The sequence below is a fragment of the Dendropsophus ebraccatus genome, chromosome 11, assembly GCF_027789765.1.
Source record: "Dendropsophus ebraccatus isolate aDenEbr1 chromosome 11, aDenEbr1.pat, whole genome shotgun sequence".
NCBI classification, from domain to species: domain Eukaryota; kingdom Metazoa; phylum Chordata; class Amphibia; order Anura; family Hylidae; genus Dendropsophus; species Dendropsophus ebraccatus.
In genome coordinates this window covers 47,901,926-47,920,713 of record NC_091464.1, presented here as the reverse complement: position 1 = coordinate 47,920,713, position 18,788 = coordinate 47,901,926, and the positions used below count along the sequence as shown (strand labels likewise).

At 41.5% G+C, this 18,788-nt stretch overlaps 1 protein-coding gene across 1 annotated transcript in view; it reads left to right on the top strand.

The window, feature by feature from the left end:
• SLC43A2 (solute carrier family 43 member 2) overlaps positions 1 to 18,788 on the top strand; it is a 52,846-nt gene that overhangs the window by 11,101 nt on the left and 22,957 nt on the right. Inside the window, exons 3-5 of the mRNA XM_069945007.1 lie at positions 10,022 to 10,223; positions 10,310 to 10,365; positions 12,102 to 12,178. Of these exons, the coding sequence (XP_069801108.1) occupies positions 10,022 to 10,223; positions 10,310 to 10,365; positions 12,102 to 12,178 (335 nt within the window). The remainder of the gene's footprint in view (positions 1 to 10,021; positions 10,224 to 10,309; positions 10,366 to 12,101; positions 12,179 to 18,788) is intronic.

Below are 18,788 nucleotides of genomic sequence, written 5' to 3'. Positions count from 1 at the left end.
GCCTTGTTCCCCTACATCACTGGAGCCCTGGGTGCAAATCTGACTTAAGGTTACCATTCTTGTGGAGTTTGTATGTTCTTCCCAAGCTTACATTTATTCCTCTTTACTCCAAACCTTAGCTTTACACTTTTATCACCCGTCATGGTTTGGATTTGCTGTTTGTAGCTTTGTAATACTTTGCTACTTGGCCTCGGATGGACATATGGGTTCATTGCTCATGTATAATTCAATGACTAATGTTACACTCCTGCCATTGAAACTAACACAGTACTAGTAATAATTTGCATTGCATTTAGAGCCGCCAGCAGTTCTGTGACTTCAGTCTGAAACCTTTACACTCTGTCACACTCTTTCATTAGCATTTGACTTTACCACACGGGCAGAGGGCAAGAACATTTCTCCGACTTTAGCAATCCAGCAAGTAATTCAGGCAACGCCTCAACCCTAATGTGCTCCAAAAGCTGCTGCCACAGGCAAGAAATTGACTAGATGTAGCATAAAAATAGGTTATGAAAGAAGGACTCTGATCACATCTGCATATAGTTACTATCTTTAATCAGACCAGAAATAGCGTCTCAGCACTTTAGGAGCTGCCCTTTGGACTGCTAAGTAAATGGTAGCTGTCTGTCCGTGCAGCTCCCAGATCTGCTGAGTAGTCCATTGAACTTTGGCTGGAAAGAAGCAGACGGTTTCATATAAGATCAGTGGAGACATGGATCAGTTCATTAATGCTGCGTGGTCTCCTGATGCCGCAAACATTATATAATGCTCAAGAATGCAGAAGGATGGCCTTAGAGGGGTTGTTGGGCATTTTGAAAGGTTTCTATGAACATCAATTAGCAATTTTTAGCTTAAAAGGGTAGTTCAGCAAAAAAAAGTGGCAGAGATTTGTAATTTACTTCTAAAAAATGTCAAGTCTTCCTGTACTTATTAGCTGCTGTATGTCGTGCATAAAGTGGTGTATTCTTTCCAGTTTGGAGAGCAGGAGAGGTTTGCTATAGGGACTTGCTACTGATCTGGACAGTTCCTGCCAGGGACAGAGGTGGCAGCAGAGAGCACTGTGTCAAACTGGAAAGAATACATCACTTCCTGCAGGATATACAGCAACTGATAAGTACTGGAAGACTTGAGATGTTTTTTTATTAGAAGTAAATTACAAATCTCTGGTACTTTCTGGCACCAGTTAATTTGAAAGAAGCAGCCCGTAACAAGCAGCCTAACCATGCATATATGATTATGCACAGTGGGCGGACGGGGAGAGGGTAGGCTAGCGTGGGTGGAGTGAGTGCTCTGGGTGGACGGGGAAAGCCTAGAATGCTCCGAACCCACGGATTAGCATATGGGCAATTATCGAACAGCGACCTAATACCAGACAATGCAATCCTGAGGTAAAGAGCGGCTGGCTGATAGCAGCAGGTTCATTGGCCCGAACCTGCTGATAGTGCCGCTTTAGGTTATGCGATGGCAGATCAAGGCAGTTATGGAGTGATCTGGAGACTATCCAATGTCAATAGTGGGCCAGAGACATTAAGCGGCTTATAAACATTAAAAAAAATTCCGGATCCCACTGTTTGGCGAAATCGTAGTGTAAGAATTAGCTTATCTTTTTTCACATTGTATGGGTACAGCTGGTAGCAGCTGTGCCTGGCAGCTGCTTATTTCCCTTTCCCTATTGAAAAACAAATGCCCACTATGCTGATCCACTCATTCATGTTTAATGCATTGAATGTGTATGTCATTGAATGTGTATGGGCAGTTTTAGATTCCACTAAAACTGTCTTGCAGTGCCATCACATATTTATTGTCTATGCCCACCATAAAGGGGGCATATGCCATGAATGATGGATAGGCCTCAGGATCCATAGTTTCTTGTGCACATTGATCTGGAGATAGGTGCATATGGCATACATGTCTCTGGGCGGGAACAAATATCTTATAGCCTAGCGTTTTAATATTGTAATATCATGGGTACTGTTGGATAGAATCTGTGATATTTTCATAGTGGTAACACAATACTGTGCAGACACGTAATACCTGCATGCACCGAGTGATTTAGTAGATGCTACAATCAGAAGGCAGATGTTCTGAAATTCCTGATCTTGTGATAGAACATGGAGCTTTGGCGCAGGAACGTTTTTACTACGCGTGTAAAGTAATAGGTCAAGCTGCTATGACTTCTTATACTCATGTAACTTATATTATTTGCTTTGAGTTTCTGTTACTTGGTCCCCAGTTGCCCTTATGACCTTCAGTTCTCTAAGTCATCAACAATCTAATCTTAACCAAAAGTACATTTTTGTCAGCATTTATGGCATATGAAAACTGTTGAGTCACAAAGCTAAAGGAACACTTCATTATCGCTGTCCATAGGAGCACATTTCAGCAGCTTTTCATTCTGTAGACAATAGCAATATTATATTTCTCATGCCATCCCTCGCTCATACTCTGATCCCTGGTTATCAGGAATGTAATCTTGATAGCAAAGGTGATCTCCTCAATAAACTTGGGACTCTTTTAGGGCTGGGTTTATATTAGCATTTAAAGGAGAAGTCTGGCGAAATTTTTTTTAAAGTATTGTATTGCCCCCCAAAAGTTATACATATTACCAATATACACTTATTACGGGAAATGCTTACAAAGTGCTTTTTTCCCTGCACTTAATTCTGCTTCAAGGTTTCACTTCCTGGATAACATGGTGATGTCACATCCTAGATAACATGGTGATGTCACCTCCTGGATAAAATGGTGATGTCACGACCCGACTCCCAGAGCTGTGCGGGCTGTGGCTGCTGGAGAGGATGATGGCAGAGGGATGCTCAGTGTCCCTTCCGTGCCCTGTGTCCCTCAGTGTCCCCCTGCCATCATCCTCTCCAGCAGTCACAGCCCGCACAGCTCTGGGAGTCGGGTCGTGACATCACCATTTTATCCAGGAAGTGAAGCCTTGATGCAGTAGTAAGTGCAGTAGTAAGCACTTTATAAGCATTTTCTGTAATAAGTGTATATTAGTGATTTGTATAACTTTTGGGGGGCAATACAATACCTTAATAAAAGCTGTCCACCCACTTTTCATTTAGCAGCTACTGAAAGGGTTACATTCAAAAGTCTAGAACCATCTAAAATGAATTCTAGAACCAGCTAATATCTATTGTAAAATTTATGTTACATTTACCTAATCAATGTATCATATGTACAGCTCTGGAATTAAGGGCGCTTTAAAATACATAGTAATGACAATTGTTGCCCTAACTCTTTATGTTGCTTTAATGCTCTACAATTAAGTATTTATGTCCAGGATATTCTAAGTTTGTAGCATCCACACCCTTCACTGTTATCTGGAAGCTGCCATTTCATGAGGACAGTTCAGATGTAGAGTAGCAGGAAGCGGACTCTCAGGAGGGCATTCATTACCTGTGCATTCATAGCAAAGAATGAAACTGGACTCTATTGTATTTGTACTGTGCACCTCAGTCACTGTAGCCTTCCACATATACTGCATCTCTGTTGTAATGTAAATTTGTGGAAATGTTGAATCCATTTGAATCTGAACAATAAGTAAATAAGTGCATCATTGTAATCCAAGACTTTGCTATTCCAACAGGCCAACAACTGATGTCTCTTCCCTTCTCTGTATGTTTACTGTCAACTGAGTTGTTGTGTAGTCCTGGTGCAGTGCAAAACTACTTAATAATGAGTAACAGGAAAGCAGCTAATATTACTATAATCATTTGTCTACATTATCTGTAATTAGAGGCTGATGGTCTCATTACTACATTACAGTAAAGCAGCGGTTTGTGGTTCACTGTGCTAGGGAGGGGGGTCAGCACCTACCAAGTAACCAGTATTCATTTGCTGTACTGAGGGCCCTGTTACACGGCCTGATATTGGGGAGGAAGCGAGCTTAGATCGTCTGGGTGACCCATAGAAGAGAGCGGCGAACTGCTGCCGCCACTCCTGTTACTCAGAGCGATGGGCAGCAGACCATTGCTATTGTGATTGGGATTTTAGAACATGCTGAAGGACAACGATCAGCGAACATTGTGCATGTCGGTTGATCATTGCCTTTCAGCATGTGCTATTATATGAAACCATTATCGGTTGGAAGGGACGGTAATCGGCCGATAAGCGTTTCGTGTTTTAGGACCCTAAATGTTCTTGACAGTATGACAAGTGCTGAGTTTACTAGTGTAGGCATCTTATATACCTATGGGGAAGACATCCATTGACATCATCTTGTCTTACGGTACTCCTACACATGTGAACATTTGGTGAGCTGTCTCTCCTAATATCCCCATATACATGAATGCTTAACTTGTCTGGGCGTTCTTGTTTTCCAAATGGAGAGGAGAAGTAAACTACTGCAAAATGGACAGTTGAAATTGAAAATGCCTGATCCCTCTTTGTCCAGACATTCACCTGTCAGGGCAAAGTCAGGATTACCCCATACACATTACACAATTACGGTCAGTTGGTCCCAGCTAAAACATTGGGTTCGATCGATGCGTCTGATGTGTTTGGACTGTTACTTAATATCTATTTTATTCCTTTTATTTTTCACATGGTGGCAGAGTAGCTAGCACTGTTATCTTGCAGCACTGTGGTCCTGTGTTTGCATCCATCTTCATGGGGATGGTTTAGTCCCTCCATGTTTGCCTGGGTTTTTTCCAGGTGCTTCGGCTTCCATCCACTACTGATAGATATCAATGCATTATATGCTCCAGTATCTCCACAGAAATGTAGTCAGATTTTATCATTGTCAGTTTACGCTTAATCTAAATTTAGACGGAGACAACAACAACGTCTGTTTCCTCTTCGGTGAACTGCCAACAAATGTATCCCTGGATGTATCCCTGACACTGTACATAGTAGGAGCAGGCTGGTGACTCCTGACTGTGAGGCTTATGGTATTGCCAAGGCCTACAGTACATGCTGGACAATGAACTTCTTTATGCAGAGATTTTTTTTTTTACATTTGGCAGACCATTTTACTATCATGCACATCAGGTCATTTCCTGCTTCATATCTCCTCCGATCCAAACACAAATGTAAATTGTGAACTCTCTGTCATAATCTAGTAGTTTTTCACATGACCGTGTTCTACTGTGTTCTCGATTCAGTATTTATAAGCAAATAACGAAAGCAACAAGCATAAGAGCTGCAGCAAATATAACTCTTACATGGATTTATATCCCTAGCCAAGATGTACAATATGTGCGTCCACTAGAAAGGAAACAGGAAATAGCAGGAAGGGGTTTCAGTATTACAAACATAGCCTGAGTGATATGGCGGTTCCTATTTTCCTGGAAAATGACCCAGACTACAGAACATGGGTGGACTCTAACTTTTCTGGCACATGAACAGTCTTTTCCAGCCTTGGCAGCTTAGCACGCTATAAGATGGCTGTCTATATTTACAGGTGAGTGGGAAAAGTAACAGACAGCTCCAGTGCTCGTCCCCGACACTCCCAGTTTAGGCATGACTTACAGTACATTGCTTATTATAACCTGCCATGTATAGCCAGGCATTTCATCGAAAATCACTGTGCTTACCATGGATTAGATTGGTAAATATTAGCTCTAAAATATTTAAATGGTTGTTTTTTGGGGTGAATCTGGCAACAAGAACCATTACATTAATTTATCTTCAATGGTCTTTGTTGTTTTAGCAATTTTTTAAATCAATAGTACAAGAAAATGTGATAAACTTATTTTATATATATATTTTATCAGAGAATTTTTTTTTTTTTTTTAATTCTCACCATAGCAAGCTTCTTTCCTCACTGAGAAGTTAGGTTACATGCTGCCTATATAAGTCTATTGAGAGGGAAGAGGTATGGAGGGAGAAGGAAGAAGTACAGTTCGGAGAGTAGAAGCAAAGAGAGAGGCACACACAGACATTACTGTTAACTATTGCCCTATAATGTCCTTTGTGCTGCTGTTGTTTCTCAGGGTGTGTATGGAGACAAAGAACGTCATCCTCTTTTGTGTGTGTACTGCATATGGGAGAAATCATAGATGTCAGGCTCAATTCACTAGCTAAGGGACAACTAGTTACAGATAAAGCCTGCAGAGCAGAAATCTAATGAAAGATGTAATAAAGAAGCTATATAATGGCCAGAATGTGACATATACACACTGAATATGTTCCAAGATACAGTATACTATTCATCAATAATGCCGTTAATGCCTCAACAAGTTGGTTGGGGCAAAGATCCTACTAAATAAAAAATAAATCTGATTTAATATAGAAGAAGCATGTGTATTTGGTCTCCATTGCATTTACTTTGTCACTTTGATCTCCTCGTGGCCTCCGTTTTGGTGTAGTTGTAAATTTACGTCTAGCAATTCTTTGTTGCTATAGAGGTCACATTCCAAAATATTCCTTTATGCAGCAATAAAGCTAACTGCGGTTACAGATTAACCAGGAAGGTAATCCCAAAAGTAAGTCTCCACAGAAAGCCATTCATTATATTGTGACAACAAGGCCAATAGTAGAGGCTATGAAACAGGTATGTCCACTCCTGGGCAGCTCTCTTGGCTAAGACTATAATTTCCAGTCCCTCAGGGAGATGTATCCTATAGACATAACTACCTATGTGATTTATGTAAATCTAATTCATGATGTTTTCATTTGTCAACAAGATAAAAGTTCAGTTCACGCTCTGTTCACACACTATGGCAAACCGCAATGTATATTCACAGCAATACCACAATTTATAATACCGGTGCCCACCCGGTTGTCTATTATGGGTCCACCAAAGTGTCTGTCAATGATGGCGAAATAAGCAACAGGGTATCTCATTAAGGCAGAGAAACTTCCCTCTAAGTAAATGGTATGTTAGCTATGTTTCTGTATATATCAAACATAAGGTAAGAATAACCATCGATATCCATGTTATTCTTGCCGCAGAATGTTTACGGATCAGTTTGGAGAACATCGCGTTTTAGAACAGGTCCTGTTTGATTTACCATTTAGCAACTGTTAAAAACAGGTGAATATATCATTGCCCACAATAAACAATTCCTGGCGTATGAAGAACTGCAGAAGTCTCTGATGTACACAGTGTGCTGTAGCCGCACCTCGGATTGCATCACACATTGGCACGTCCATGCCAGGCCTTGAAATTCTATGACATACTGATTTATTGTGCAGCACTGTGAGTTATTCGAGCTTCAGCATGTGTGAAGGCCCTATTAATCTGGGGGTACGTGTACCCTATCACCACTTTATGCTGTGTAGATGCACTAGGAAAAGTACTGATTACATCCATAAGATGGCTGTCTCCTGTATCTGAGCAGTTTCTTATCATTACTATTACATTGGGTTACAGTCCTTTTTAAAAAACTAAACACCGTCATGATTATAAACAGTCCCATGGATGACTCTGTGACTAGATGCTCTGAAGATGGCCGCTGCTTCCCCCACTTACCTACAAAGGGTTGAAGAATTTAGAAGCATAGGTGACTGACATAAGAAGAGGTCACAATGATATCCAGCACAGCCGGAGATACACTTTAATCACATTTAATGATTGTAGAGTCTCTTATCAATGTTATTTTAGGGACAACCTATTGGTAATTAATATTACTGCCATAAAACAGTTAAATCATTTCTTAAGAACCATTCCAAGGCTAGGCAGCATGTAGATCCTTACAACATGAGTCCTATCTGCATTCATGCTGGCAACAAGTTACAATAGACTGTAGGTTCAGCCTTGTAGGTATGCCACTACTATTAAAAGGGATGCAAAAATGGCCTGCCACAGTATTCATAGGACCACCACAAATCTTAGATCACTATTATACCATATTGCATTGTTAGTAGATAACGGTATATATAGAGTTGATGTTTGGTTAGGTTTGGTTGTTTCTAAATCATATACAGTACACCATTTGTGATGGTAAGCAACATAACATACTTTGTTAGACACCATCTAGGCAATCCCCCCCTGTAGGCGTTACATTGGCTGATTTTATTTTATAGTTTAGATTATGGGTCTCTAATCTGCTGTTCATGCATGATGGGAATTGTAGTCTTGTAACAGCAGGAGGGCTGCAGGTTAGACACCCATGGTTTAGATAATGGATACTATATATTATTGACATCCTGTAGATTCAGCCTCATAGACTTGGCTTAAATAGGTTAGCAGATTTATATTTCCATGTCTTAGTGAATGATTTATTTAGATATCCGTCATCAGGCCTTGTAATACAAACATAACCTCTTCAGTTTTGGGAATTGAGCCAGAATCCTTCAAACCAGCCTAAAAGTACCGAGGACACTGGCTAAGACCTTTCTGCAGACAGTCTGTTCCATTCCGAAGCTAAAACTGATTTGTTTACTGTCAACTTATACCTACATTTGTCTGGGCTATCTACAGAACGTACTAACCCCAAGGATACACATTAGACCAGCGTCAGCTAACCATCCAATGGGAATGGTGGTTTCCCAATCTCCCCCAATAGCAAATTACATGTCGAATGTCAACATGCCCAATCCTTTGGGGATCAGCTACTGCTAGAGGTGTCTAACAACAGCTTAATCCCTTCTCCCTATACAGGACACATGCACTCTCTGCTCCCATCCATCGTGGGAGGTGGGGATAGCCCAAGAAAGTGTAAAGCCAACAGCTGTCTCAGGTCTACCCACCTTAGTGAGAAACAGGAAACAAAGATAGTCAGTGACAACTGCCACCATGTTGCTTTGTCTTCTATTTTTATATATGGCCTGACACCCATGGTTGCTTATCTGACCTTTCACCCACATATGTTTCCTGTTATCTTATCCCTGTCCTGCTAAAGACACAAAGATGAGGTGGGATGGGAGGCAAGGAAGATAATAATATATGGGCTTCTTCAGTAATTATTAACATACCTCCTGCGGTATGGGCAGAGTTTCGGACAGAACTAAACATTGTTTTTTTACTTTGTTTTATTACTTTGAGGTTTTTTTTAAATAAACATTCGAGATATTACATGGTTGCAATTTAGCAAAATTAAACTGGTCACCATTTGTTTTCTATTTTTTCATAGCAAATGTGAAAATCCGCCCCTGGTTTAAACAAGTGCAAGTACAATTTCCATAGATGATGTTCTAGGAATATTTCCTAGAATTGTCTCTTTAATAACTGCCCCCCCCCCCCCCCCCCCAAGAAAAAGAATAAAAAAAACAGTTTAATAGCTTCCCAGTATTTGACTGTTTTACATTTCTTCTACTGCTCAATATGTTATTTGTTCATCTATAAGAAGAAAAAGAGACTGTCACTTTGAGAACTTCAGTAACTTCCTCAGTTGTAAACATCTTTTTTGAGGTGGAACATCTGGTGTCAGAAATCTTGAAACACGCTAAGTAAATATGGCTGTCAGCACACCACCCTTTTAGTGCCCGTCCTAAGGAAAGAAAACTCAAAAACTAAAAGCAGTGGCTTTAAAAAAAAATATATTTTGTTTGCTCTCTTCTTTCATTGGTTCTCTTAAAGGAGCATGGGACATTTGTTAATTATTGAACCTTTGATGCACCTGATGTTATGTCTGCTGTGCTGTTATGGATAGTCGAGGTTCTCTATAGGAGGCAAATACTACAACTCTCTGGAAGAGAAACTGGATATTTGTTATCAGTAACACATAAAATAGATTGTTTAATGAGAATGTTTTTACCTTAAAGGGATTGTTTTGAAAAGGCAACTTCTATTTATATTCTCTATTCCAGCATATAGATGTGATAGAGAATCTTCCCAGGTTTGGGATTGCTCTCTATGTGCCAGAATTAAAAGCCACTATGTAAGACCTGGCTTGTCAAATATGCTACTCTTTTCCATGTGCTGGGTCCATTTGTTACGGCTCATTAGTTTAAGAATTATTTTCTAATCCAGGACAATCCCTTTAAGGTTTTATTGCATCTAACATATTTGTATATTCTTCAGTCTGTTCCATTTGTTCCCTACATGTACTTGAATATATACATAAGGAACAAACTTATGTTTGTCTCCTGTTTCTATCTAACTTTAACTTTATTATGTCTTTAGACAACTCCACAAACAACAACACAGAGCTAGGAAATTCAACAGAAGAAATCATTACGCTGAATGGTTGGCTGGTGTGCAAAGAACAGGACGAGATGTTGAACTTGGCCTTCACGGTGGGCTCCTTTCTTCTCAGTGCCATCTCACTGCCTTTGGGAATCATTATGGACAAGTATGGACCACGTAAGCTGAGACTAAGTGGCAGGTGCGTAATGTGCTATTAAATTGAGTTTATGATTTTGGCTATTATATAATATAATAAAATTGCATTCTTTGTTTTCTGGTTTACAGTGCCAGTTTTGGTGTTTCTTGCCTGTTAATTGCCTATGGAGCAAGTAATCCCAACTGTAAGTAACCTCCATCTACCAATACATTGTGCTTCATTGTGCCTTTTGTTTGCAGGTTATGTTATTTAGATTGTGTTAAAGTCTCTATTATGGTGCTTTTACACATTATGAATGGTTTGCAAAAAAAACTGTAGCATCAAAGCAACTACACATAATAACCATTGGCCGAACTCATAATACATGAATGCTGGGCTCAGCCAAGTTTTTATGTATTGGAGGTTGCCATACACATTAGATGGTTGACTGTTCCTTCAAAAATTGGCAAGTCTAGCTGACACGGACCTAAACTGAGAGGTTTTGACACCCTGGAACACTCCCATCGGCGGGTCAGCTGTTATATTCTGTTCAGGGTTAGACACTTGTGCAACCTGATATGGAAATCTAGAACATTTTGCAAGCACATAAATATTTGCTCTGGATGAGCAAAATAATGTGACTAGCAGCTGCATGCCAAAGACATAAAAAAGGTTAAAAAATAACCAGTCAGCTTTCCTAACATAAAGACCTGTATTTCCTTTGAAATATCAATGCTGGAACACCTTTTCATAGCACTTTGCTCTGTTCTTTTCCTCTGTGTTATTCACTCTGGAAATGTATGAATAGTAAAGTCAGCAATGATTGGAAGCCATGATCAGACTGTGTTGGGACATGTCCCATTGGCACGTTGAATTGTGACACCCAGTTTATTTGTTAATACATTTGCAGGAGCAATAACAGAGAAACAACAATGCAGAATGCAAAGAATGATGTTGCAGAATTGTTATTTCATGGGGAATACATGTATTTACTAAAACAGACATATGAGGAGAGCAGACAAGGCCTCTTACATACAGTGTTATATGGCTACAACATACCGTATTTTCCGGCGTATAAGGCGACTGGGCGTATAAGACCAACCTTTTAAGAAGATTGTCAGGGGTTCATCTTATACCCCTGCGATCAAGCTGGGGTTAACTGCAGCTAAATTAAAAAAACAAAACAGTTAACTCACCTGGGGCCCGTTAGCGGCCTCCGCGCGCCTCCTGTCCCATTCCCGGCGCAGACAGTGGGACGTTCGCTGACTGCGCAGGGGATCCCCGAAGCAGCCTGAGCAGCCGAGCGTCTCATCGGAAAAGCTTGGAGACGCTCGGCTGCCGGGAGAGCTTTGGAAGAACGACAGAGGGTTCAGGTACTTCCGGAGCCTCTGTTATTCTTCCGAAGCTCTCCCGGCAGCCAAGCGTCTCTGAGCTTCTCCGATGAGATGGTCGGCTGCCCGGTAGAGCTTCGGAGGTCCCCGGCGCAGTCAGCGTACGTCCCACTGCCTCAGCCGGGAACGGGCCCTTAGGTAACTGTTTTTTTTTTTTTGTAGTGGTCGCCCCATACGGTGGGGATGGGGCCATTTTTGAACTCCCCCACCGTATGGGGCGATCATACCTGGCGTATAAGTCGACCCCCAACTTCTAAGAATATTTTTCGGGGTTGAAAAGTCGTCTTATACGCCGGAAAATACTGTACTTTTTTTTTTTTTTTAACCTCAATGAGTGAACCTCGAGCACGTTCGGTTTCGGCCGAACCCGAGAGCGCAGCATTTGATTACTGGTGGCTGCAGAAGTTGGGTGCAGCCCTTGGGAGTCATGGAAAACAAGCGTGCTGGAGGTTCACTCATCTCTAGTGAGTTATAGTTCTTCTTTGTAAGACTTAGCAGGGGAGGATGTCAGATTGCAATCTTAGATTTTTGTTCTTTGTTCCCATGGCAGCTCTGTCTGTGCTGATTTTCGTAGCCTTATGTCTGAATGGCTTTGGAGGAATGTGTATGACCTTCACTTCTCTTACAGTAAGTCCAAAATTACTTCTGAATGTATGAATGACTTTACAGCGTACAGTGTTATTATCTGACAATACTAAATAACATGCTCCTGGGAGGTGACATTATATAGCTACAACTCCTGAAATGCCAATCTGTAACACCCACAGACACAGGAAGGAGCAGATCTTCAGCTGTATTGTGGGGGAGGACCTTGCATGTGTGGTCATTCTTGATAAAAATTTATAAGAACCCTAAAAGTGAGAGCGCTTATAGGTTTGCAACTCCCCATTCATTTCAGTGGAGAGAAAGCGTATACATATGTATACACCTGGACCTGGACTGGTTCAGTTTCAGTTTCCAAACACTTTGACATTTTTGGGATAACCCTCTTTAAATTAGAAATTCCCATTGTGTCTGCATCTGTTGCGTTATCCATATATGTCCATGAAGTTACATGGTGACTATTAGCTGATATTAGTATATAATAATGATAATATGAGCATAACAGCTCATATTGTTCAGCTGCAAGAGTGAGCTTGGGGTGTACCAGTGGCAAGTATTGTTGCTTAGAGAGGCAATGGGTCGCACTCACTGCTATAATGCCTTCTGCCTCATTGCCCTAATGTGCAAATGGATTTGCTCATGTGTGTGATCCCTGTTTGCTATTCAGTGCCCGGTCTCTTCTTTATATAAGTGTTTGTTTATGTAACACTTACACTAATCCCTTTAGGGCACCACGTCCAGATAGTTTTGTTACTTTATGGCTTACAATTTTATTTCTGTGTTGTATCAGCACATTGCTACAAATGATACCAATTAACCTCAATAAATACCATTCCACTGACTAGCTAAACTGAAAACATTTTTTATCTTACCTATTAACATTTGCTATTAATATTTAGTCCATCAGTGGCCATCCATGCAGATACTTGAAGGGCTATTCCCATATCAGCTTGCTATCCATTATCCATAGGATAAGAGATAAGAGTGCGATTGCTGTGACCCCCACCGATCCAGACAGTCGGCTTTCCTAGCAATTAGAATGTTATCACCTGTGCAATGGATAGTGTATAAAAAAATTGAGATTGTAATACCCCTTTAAGGGACCCATACACTTTATTATAAAATCAGTTGAACCCACCGCCACTGGTGGGTTTGGCCAACAGTAAAAGATATGGTGGGCTCTCAAATCTCCACCGACAGATCATGTTGGTGCAGAGAAGGTATTGAAAATTCATCACACCGTTCATATTGTTCTGGGAGAGAGTCAGAGAACACATAAGGGAGTCAGAGAGGGATCTAGAGAACACATAAGCGAGTTAGAGAGAGAGTTCAGAGAACACATAAGGGAGCCAGAGAATACATAAGGGAGTCAGAGAGGGATTTAGAGAACACATAAGGGAGTCAGAGACGGATTCAGAGAACACATAAGGGAGTCAGAGAACACATAAGGGAGTCAGAGAGGGATTTAGAGAACACATAAGGGAGTCAGAGACGGATTCAGAGAACACATAAGGGAGTCAGAGAACACATTAGGGAGTCAGAGACGGATTCAGAGAATACATAAGGGAGTCAGAGAACACATAAGGGAGTCAGAGAACACATAAGGGAGTCAGAGAGGGATCTAGAGAACACATAAGCGAGTTAGAGAGAGTTCAGAGAACACATAAGGGAGCCAGAGAATACATAAGGGAGTCAGAGAGGGATTTAGAGAACACATAAGGGAGTCAGAGAACACTTAAGGGAGTCAGAGAACACATTAGGGAGTCAGAGACGGATTCAGAGAACACATAAGGGAGTCAGAGAACACTTAAGGGAGTCAGAGAACACATTAGGGAGTCAGAGAGGGATTTAGAGAACACATAAGGGAGTCAGAGACGGATTCAGAGAACACATAAGGGAGTCAGAGAACACTTAAGGGAGTCAGAGAACACATTAGGGAGTCAGAGACGGATTCAGAGAACACATAAGGGAGTCAGAGAACACTTAAGGGAGTCAGAGAACACATTAGGGAGTCAGAGACGGATTCAGAGAACACATAAGGGAGTCAGAGAACACATAAGGGAGTCAGAGAGGGATTTAGAGAACACATAAGGGAGTCAGAGACGGATTCAGAGAACACATAAGGGAGTCAGAGAACACTTAAGGGAGTCAGAGAACACATTAGGGAGTCAGAGACGGATTCAGAGAACACATAAGGGAGTCAGAGAACACATAAGGGAGTCAGAGAGGGATTCAGAGAACACATAAGGGAGTCAGAGAGGGATTCAGAGAACACATAAGGGAGTCAGATAACACATAAGGGAGTCAGAGAGGGATTCAGAGAACAAATAAGGGAGTCAGATAACACATAAGGGAGTCAGAGAGGGATTCAGAGAACAAATAAGGGAGTCGGAGAACACATAAATCTTGGCCATGAGGAAGCCTGGAGAAATATATATTACAAATATAATTTCAATAATGCACCTTTAGAGGAAGGTGAACTTGGTCTTTTGTTTGAGGGGGTCACAGGAGCCAAACCACCACCCATTGGGCATTGGTGGCAAATCCTAAAGAAATCCACCCAATCATTTTTCAGTGAGACATCACCCTCAACCTTACAATAGGACAAAGCAGGCAAATGTAATTTTATGTGACTCTATTAGCATTGTGTTAATGCTACTGTAAGCAGGGCATTCCTACAGATGACAAGTTCATGTACTGTGAACTTAGTTCTTGTGGTCCAATACTTGTGAGATAGCAATAGGGAACTTACACATTATCTGGATACAGAAACATGTTCCCCCAAGCCGACAAGCAATGTCTGTTTTTGTATGATCAACGATCACAGCAGAAAATGACAACTTCAGGTTAGAAAGGAGAATGTGATAAGCGATTCTCTGTCCCTCCCATGACATGTGCCGATAAATGGAGCTCCTCTAGATCGTTACTATACTGGCGGACAGCACTAAAAAGCCTTATAGTAATCTTGTCTTCTTTTCATTTTACTAAGTATTCCTCACACTAAAACAAACGTTAGTGTCCTCTATAAACATTACAGCACTTTACAGGAAACCCACTGCAAGTCATGTGTTAGTCATGGAATTGAATTAGAAACCGGTTAGATGCTGTACCAGCTGGTTGTATTCCATTGTGGGCATAGTAACTAGAAAGAAATAGGAAACTCCAAGAAATGAAGTAAGCCATAGTAAATCCAGTGACCCAACAGGGCCTCCCCCCCCCCCCCCAATAGCTGTCAGCACAATACTCATTCGCCCAATAGCTATTCCTCCCAGTTCCTCTGTAAGCAGTCACACTCAGCTAAGTGTGCCAGTAGGTGGAGGAGAATAAAGGACCACATACACATTATAGAAATGTCACCTGAACCCAGCTATTTTAGTTGGACCTGCTGACTATCATATGTGTATGGAGGTCTTGTGTCTTTCCCTGACAGTAAATGTTGGTAGAAAGAATGATTGGGCATATTCAATTTCCACACCTGATCTTTCGTTCTCTCTTGAGAACTGGCCGTAAATCCCCTCTCCACATTGAAAACTGATGTATGTTCAGTTGAGCCAAGTGTGCATATCTAAGGTGAGAGGTCAGGAGCAAAATGTACTAGCTGATATAGTCAGCCGACAGTTATTGAAGGTGTTTGGGCACCCTACGCTGGAGCCAAAAACATCTCCAGGGGCAAAAAAAAAAAAAGAATTGGGCAGTGAAATTCAACATGCCTGATCCTCCTTTTCCCCAACATCTTGACAAATGGCCAATGATGCCAGGAAAGAGTCGGGAGACTTCATACGAATTTGATAGAAGGCCAGGCTTGCCGAACTCTGTGACCAACTTTTCCTTAATGTGTATGGGGGCTTTTTGGAATCATAAAGTACAGTGTATATGTCACTATATTCATTGTCACACCCTGAGTCACTAAGCAGTACTTACAGTCTGCTAAGTGATAGCAGCTAAGTAACTTTTATCTGTGTGTAAGGTCTGGCAGCACGATCAGTGACACTTAGACATAACTTGTGTAAGCATGCCGACCTTGAGGGGTCCCATTGCTGGGAGCTCCTGCCATAAGCTGCTATCACCTGAGAAAACATTGCAGCATATATGCACCTATTGTAACCCCAGTCTATATGTGATGACATAGTCCTATTTTACCGACTTGGTTATAGTAAAACAACACATTCACCTTAAAGTAACTTCTGTCAGAGGCAAAACTGGTCAAACAAAACTGAATGAGATATTTAGAACAAGCTCTCCGACATCCGGAGCCAGCACATAGACAACCCATTCACATCTTTAATCTGAAGAAGAGGAAGAAAGAGCTGAGCAGGTATCATCTTATGGCAGCGATCGTCACCTCTTTCCTACATAAGCGTCGCCTTTGTGGCAGGCTGCATTGTGAAGGCTGCGATCATTGTCATGAGCTGAATGTGATCCCCCTTTTATGGATCATTGTGTGGGGGGAGCTGGTACAGTTTACTGCCTCTTGGTGGCAGAGGAGGAGGGACGGACTTGATGTTCTCAGTTTTAGGAGGTCAGACAGAATGTGCTTGTTTATTATTACAAAGGCAAAGCTGAGAGATTTAGGAAGGACTCAGGGAATGTGCCCATTTAGAGGGGGATTTGTTACCAGAGACAGGTCAGGGCGAGCTGATAAGTGTCTCCCTGTCAAAGGCAAAGGAACGAATAACATTGGACAAGGCCAATTACTTCAGGCTGTTTTTAGAAAGAAGAAAGACAGAGACTGGTAGCCCGCTCCTCTAACTGTAAGCAGGACTAAAACTTGGAATTCACTTTCCTAGAACTGAACTTCCTTAGATATCAGTAACTTGCATGCAGCACACTATTACAATCCTGCTTTGTCAGCACCATTCACCTACAGCTTCATCATAGCGCTGGAATCAACTGAACTGCTACCATACAATCCAATGCCTCTAATGCCAGGAGCTTAGAGAACAGACTGTGCAGTTCCAGAGTATATACCCTGCTGGCGAACCATGAAAAGTATATACCCTGCTGGCAAACCATGCATAGTATATACCCTGCTGACGAACCATGCAAAGTATATACCTTGCTGGCGAACCATGAAAAGTATATACCCTGCTGGCGAACCATGAAAAGTATATACCCTGCTGGCAAACCATGCATAGTATATACCCTGCTGACGAACCATGCAAAGTATATACCTTGCTGGCGAAGCATGCAAAGTATATACCCTGCTGGCGAACCATGCAAAGTATATACCCTGCTAGCAAACCATATACCAGCTGACAAACAATTCAAAGTATATACCCGGCTGGCGAACCATGAAAAGTATATACCCTGCTGGCAAACCATGCATAGTATATACCCTGCTGACAGACCATGCAAAGTATATACCTTGCTGGCGAACCATGCAAAGTATATACCTTGCTGGCGAAGCATGCAAAGTATATACCCTGCTGGCGAACCATGCAAAGTATATACCCTGCTGGCAAACCATGCAAAGTATATACCTGCTGACGAACCATGCAAAGTATATACCCTGTTGATGCACCATGCAAAGTATATACCCTGCTGTCAAACCATGCAAAGAAACTACCCTGCTGTCAAACCATGCAAAGTATATACCCTGCTGGCAAACCATGCAAAATATATACCTGCTGACGAACCATGCCAAGTATATACCCTGTTGACGCACCATGCAAAGTATATACCCTGCTGGCGAACCATGCAAAGTACAGTATTTACCCTGCTGGGGAACCATGCAAAGTATATACCCTGCTGGGGAACCATGCAAAGTATATACCCTGCTGGGGAACCATGCAAAGTATATACCCTGCTGGGGAACCATGCAAAGTATATACCCTGCTGGCAAACCTTGCAACATTTTTGCTAAAACTGTTTTTTGTTTGTTTGCCTGTCATTCTTATACTCATATCACGTCTCTAATCACATTATCTAATGTTAAAGTGCCTGTAGAGCAGGATGCACATACTTTTTTAGGGTCCGATTTTTTGATCGTACTGCATGAAGGAGTTTACAGTAAATGAATGTCACATATTTTCTAAGCAAAACACATCATACAGTATCTATCTGCAAATAAAGAGCAGTATGACTATGATACGGATAAGACACTGTTGCCCTACTTAAACTAATGTTCTGCCCCTCTGCTGAAGCACCTCCTGTCAATAATAAATGTGTGTCTATCGGATTTGCCACAGGCCCAACATGATGCCCTGGCAGGCCACTTGTGCCCACTGAACTGTACATTGAATACATGCTGCAGAGAGAGCTCTGCACAGTGTCACACTGCTAACAAGGAAGATGGATAGTGCCGACCTCATCTGGGACTCCTCATGTCCTATAACAACTGCACTATTCCACAGAACGATTGGCTGATCGATGAAGTCGTTTGTCTTTCAACATGTTGAAACACAAACGACTTATATAGCAGCGATCTGGTGCTGTCGCTCCATGAAACAGGATCAGATAAATCTATCTATCTAAACCCACCATTAGAATAGGTAATCAATGTGGCGTCTGATTTCTAGCTTTCCTGCTGATAAGCTGCTTGTGCGTTCACACCTACAGGATCTGCAGCAGATCTGCAGCAGATTTGATGCTGTGTTCAGTTATTTAAATGAAATCTGCTGCAGAAAATCAGCTG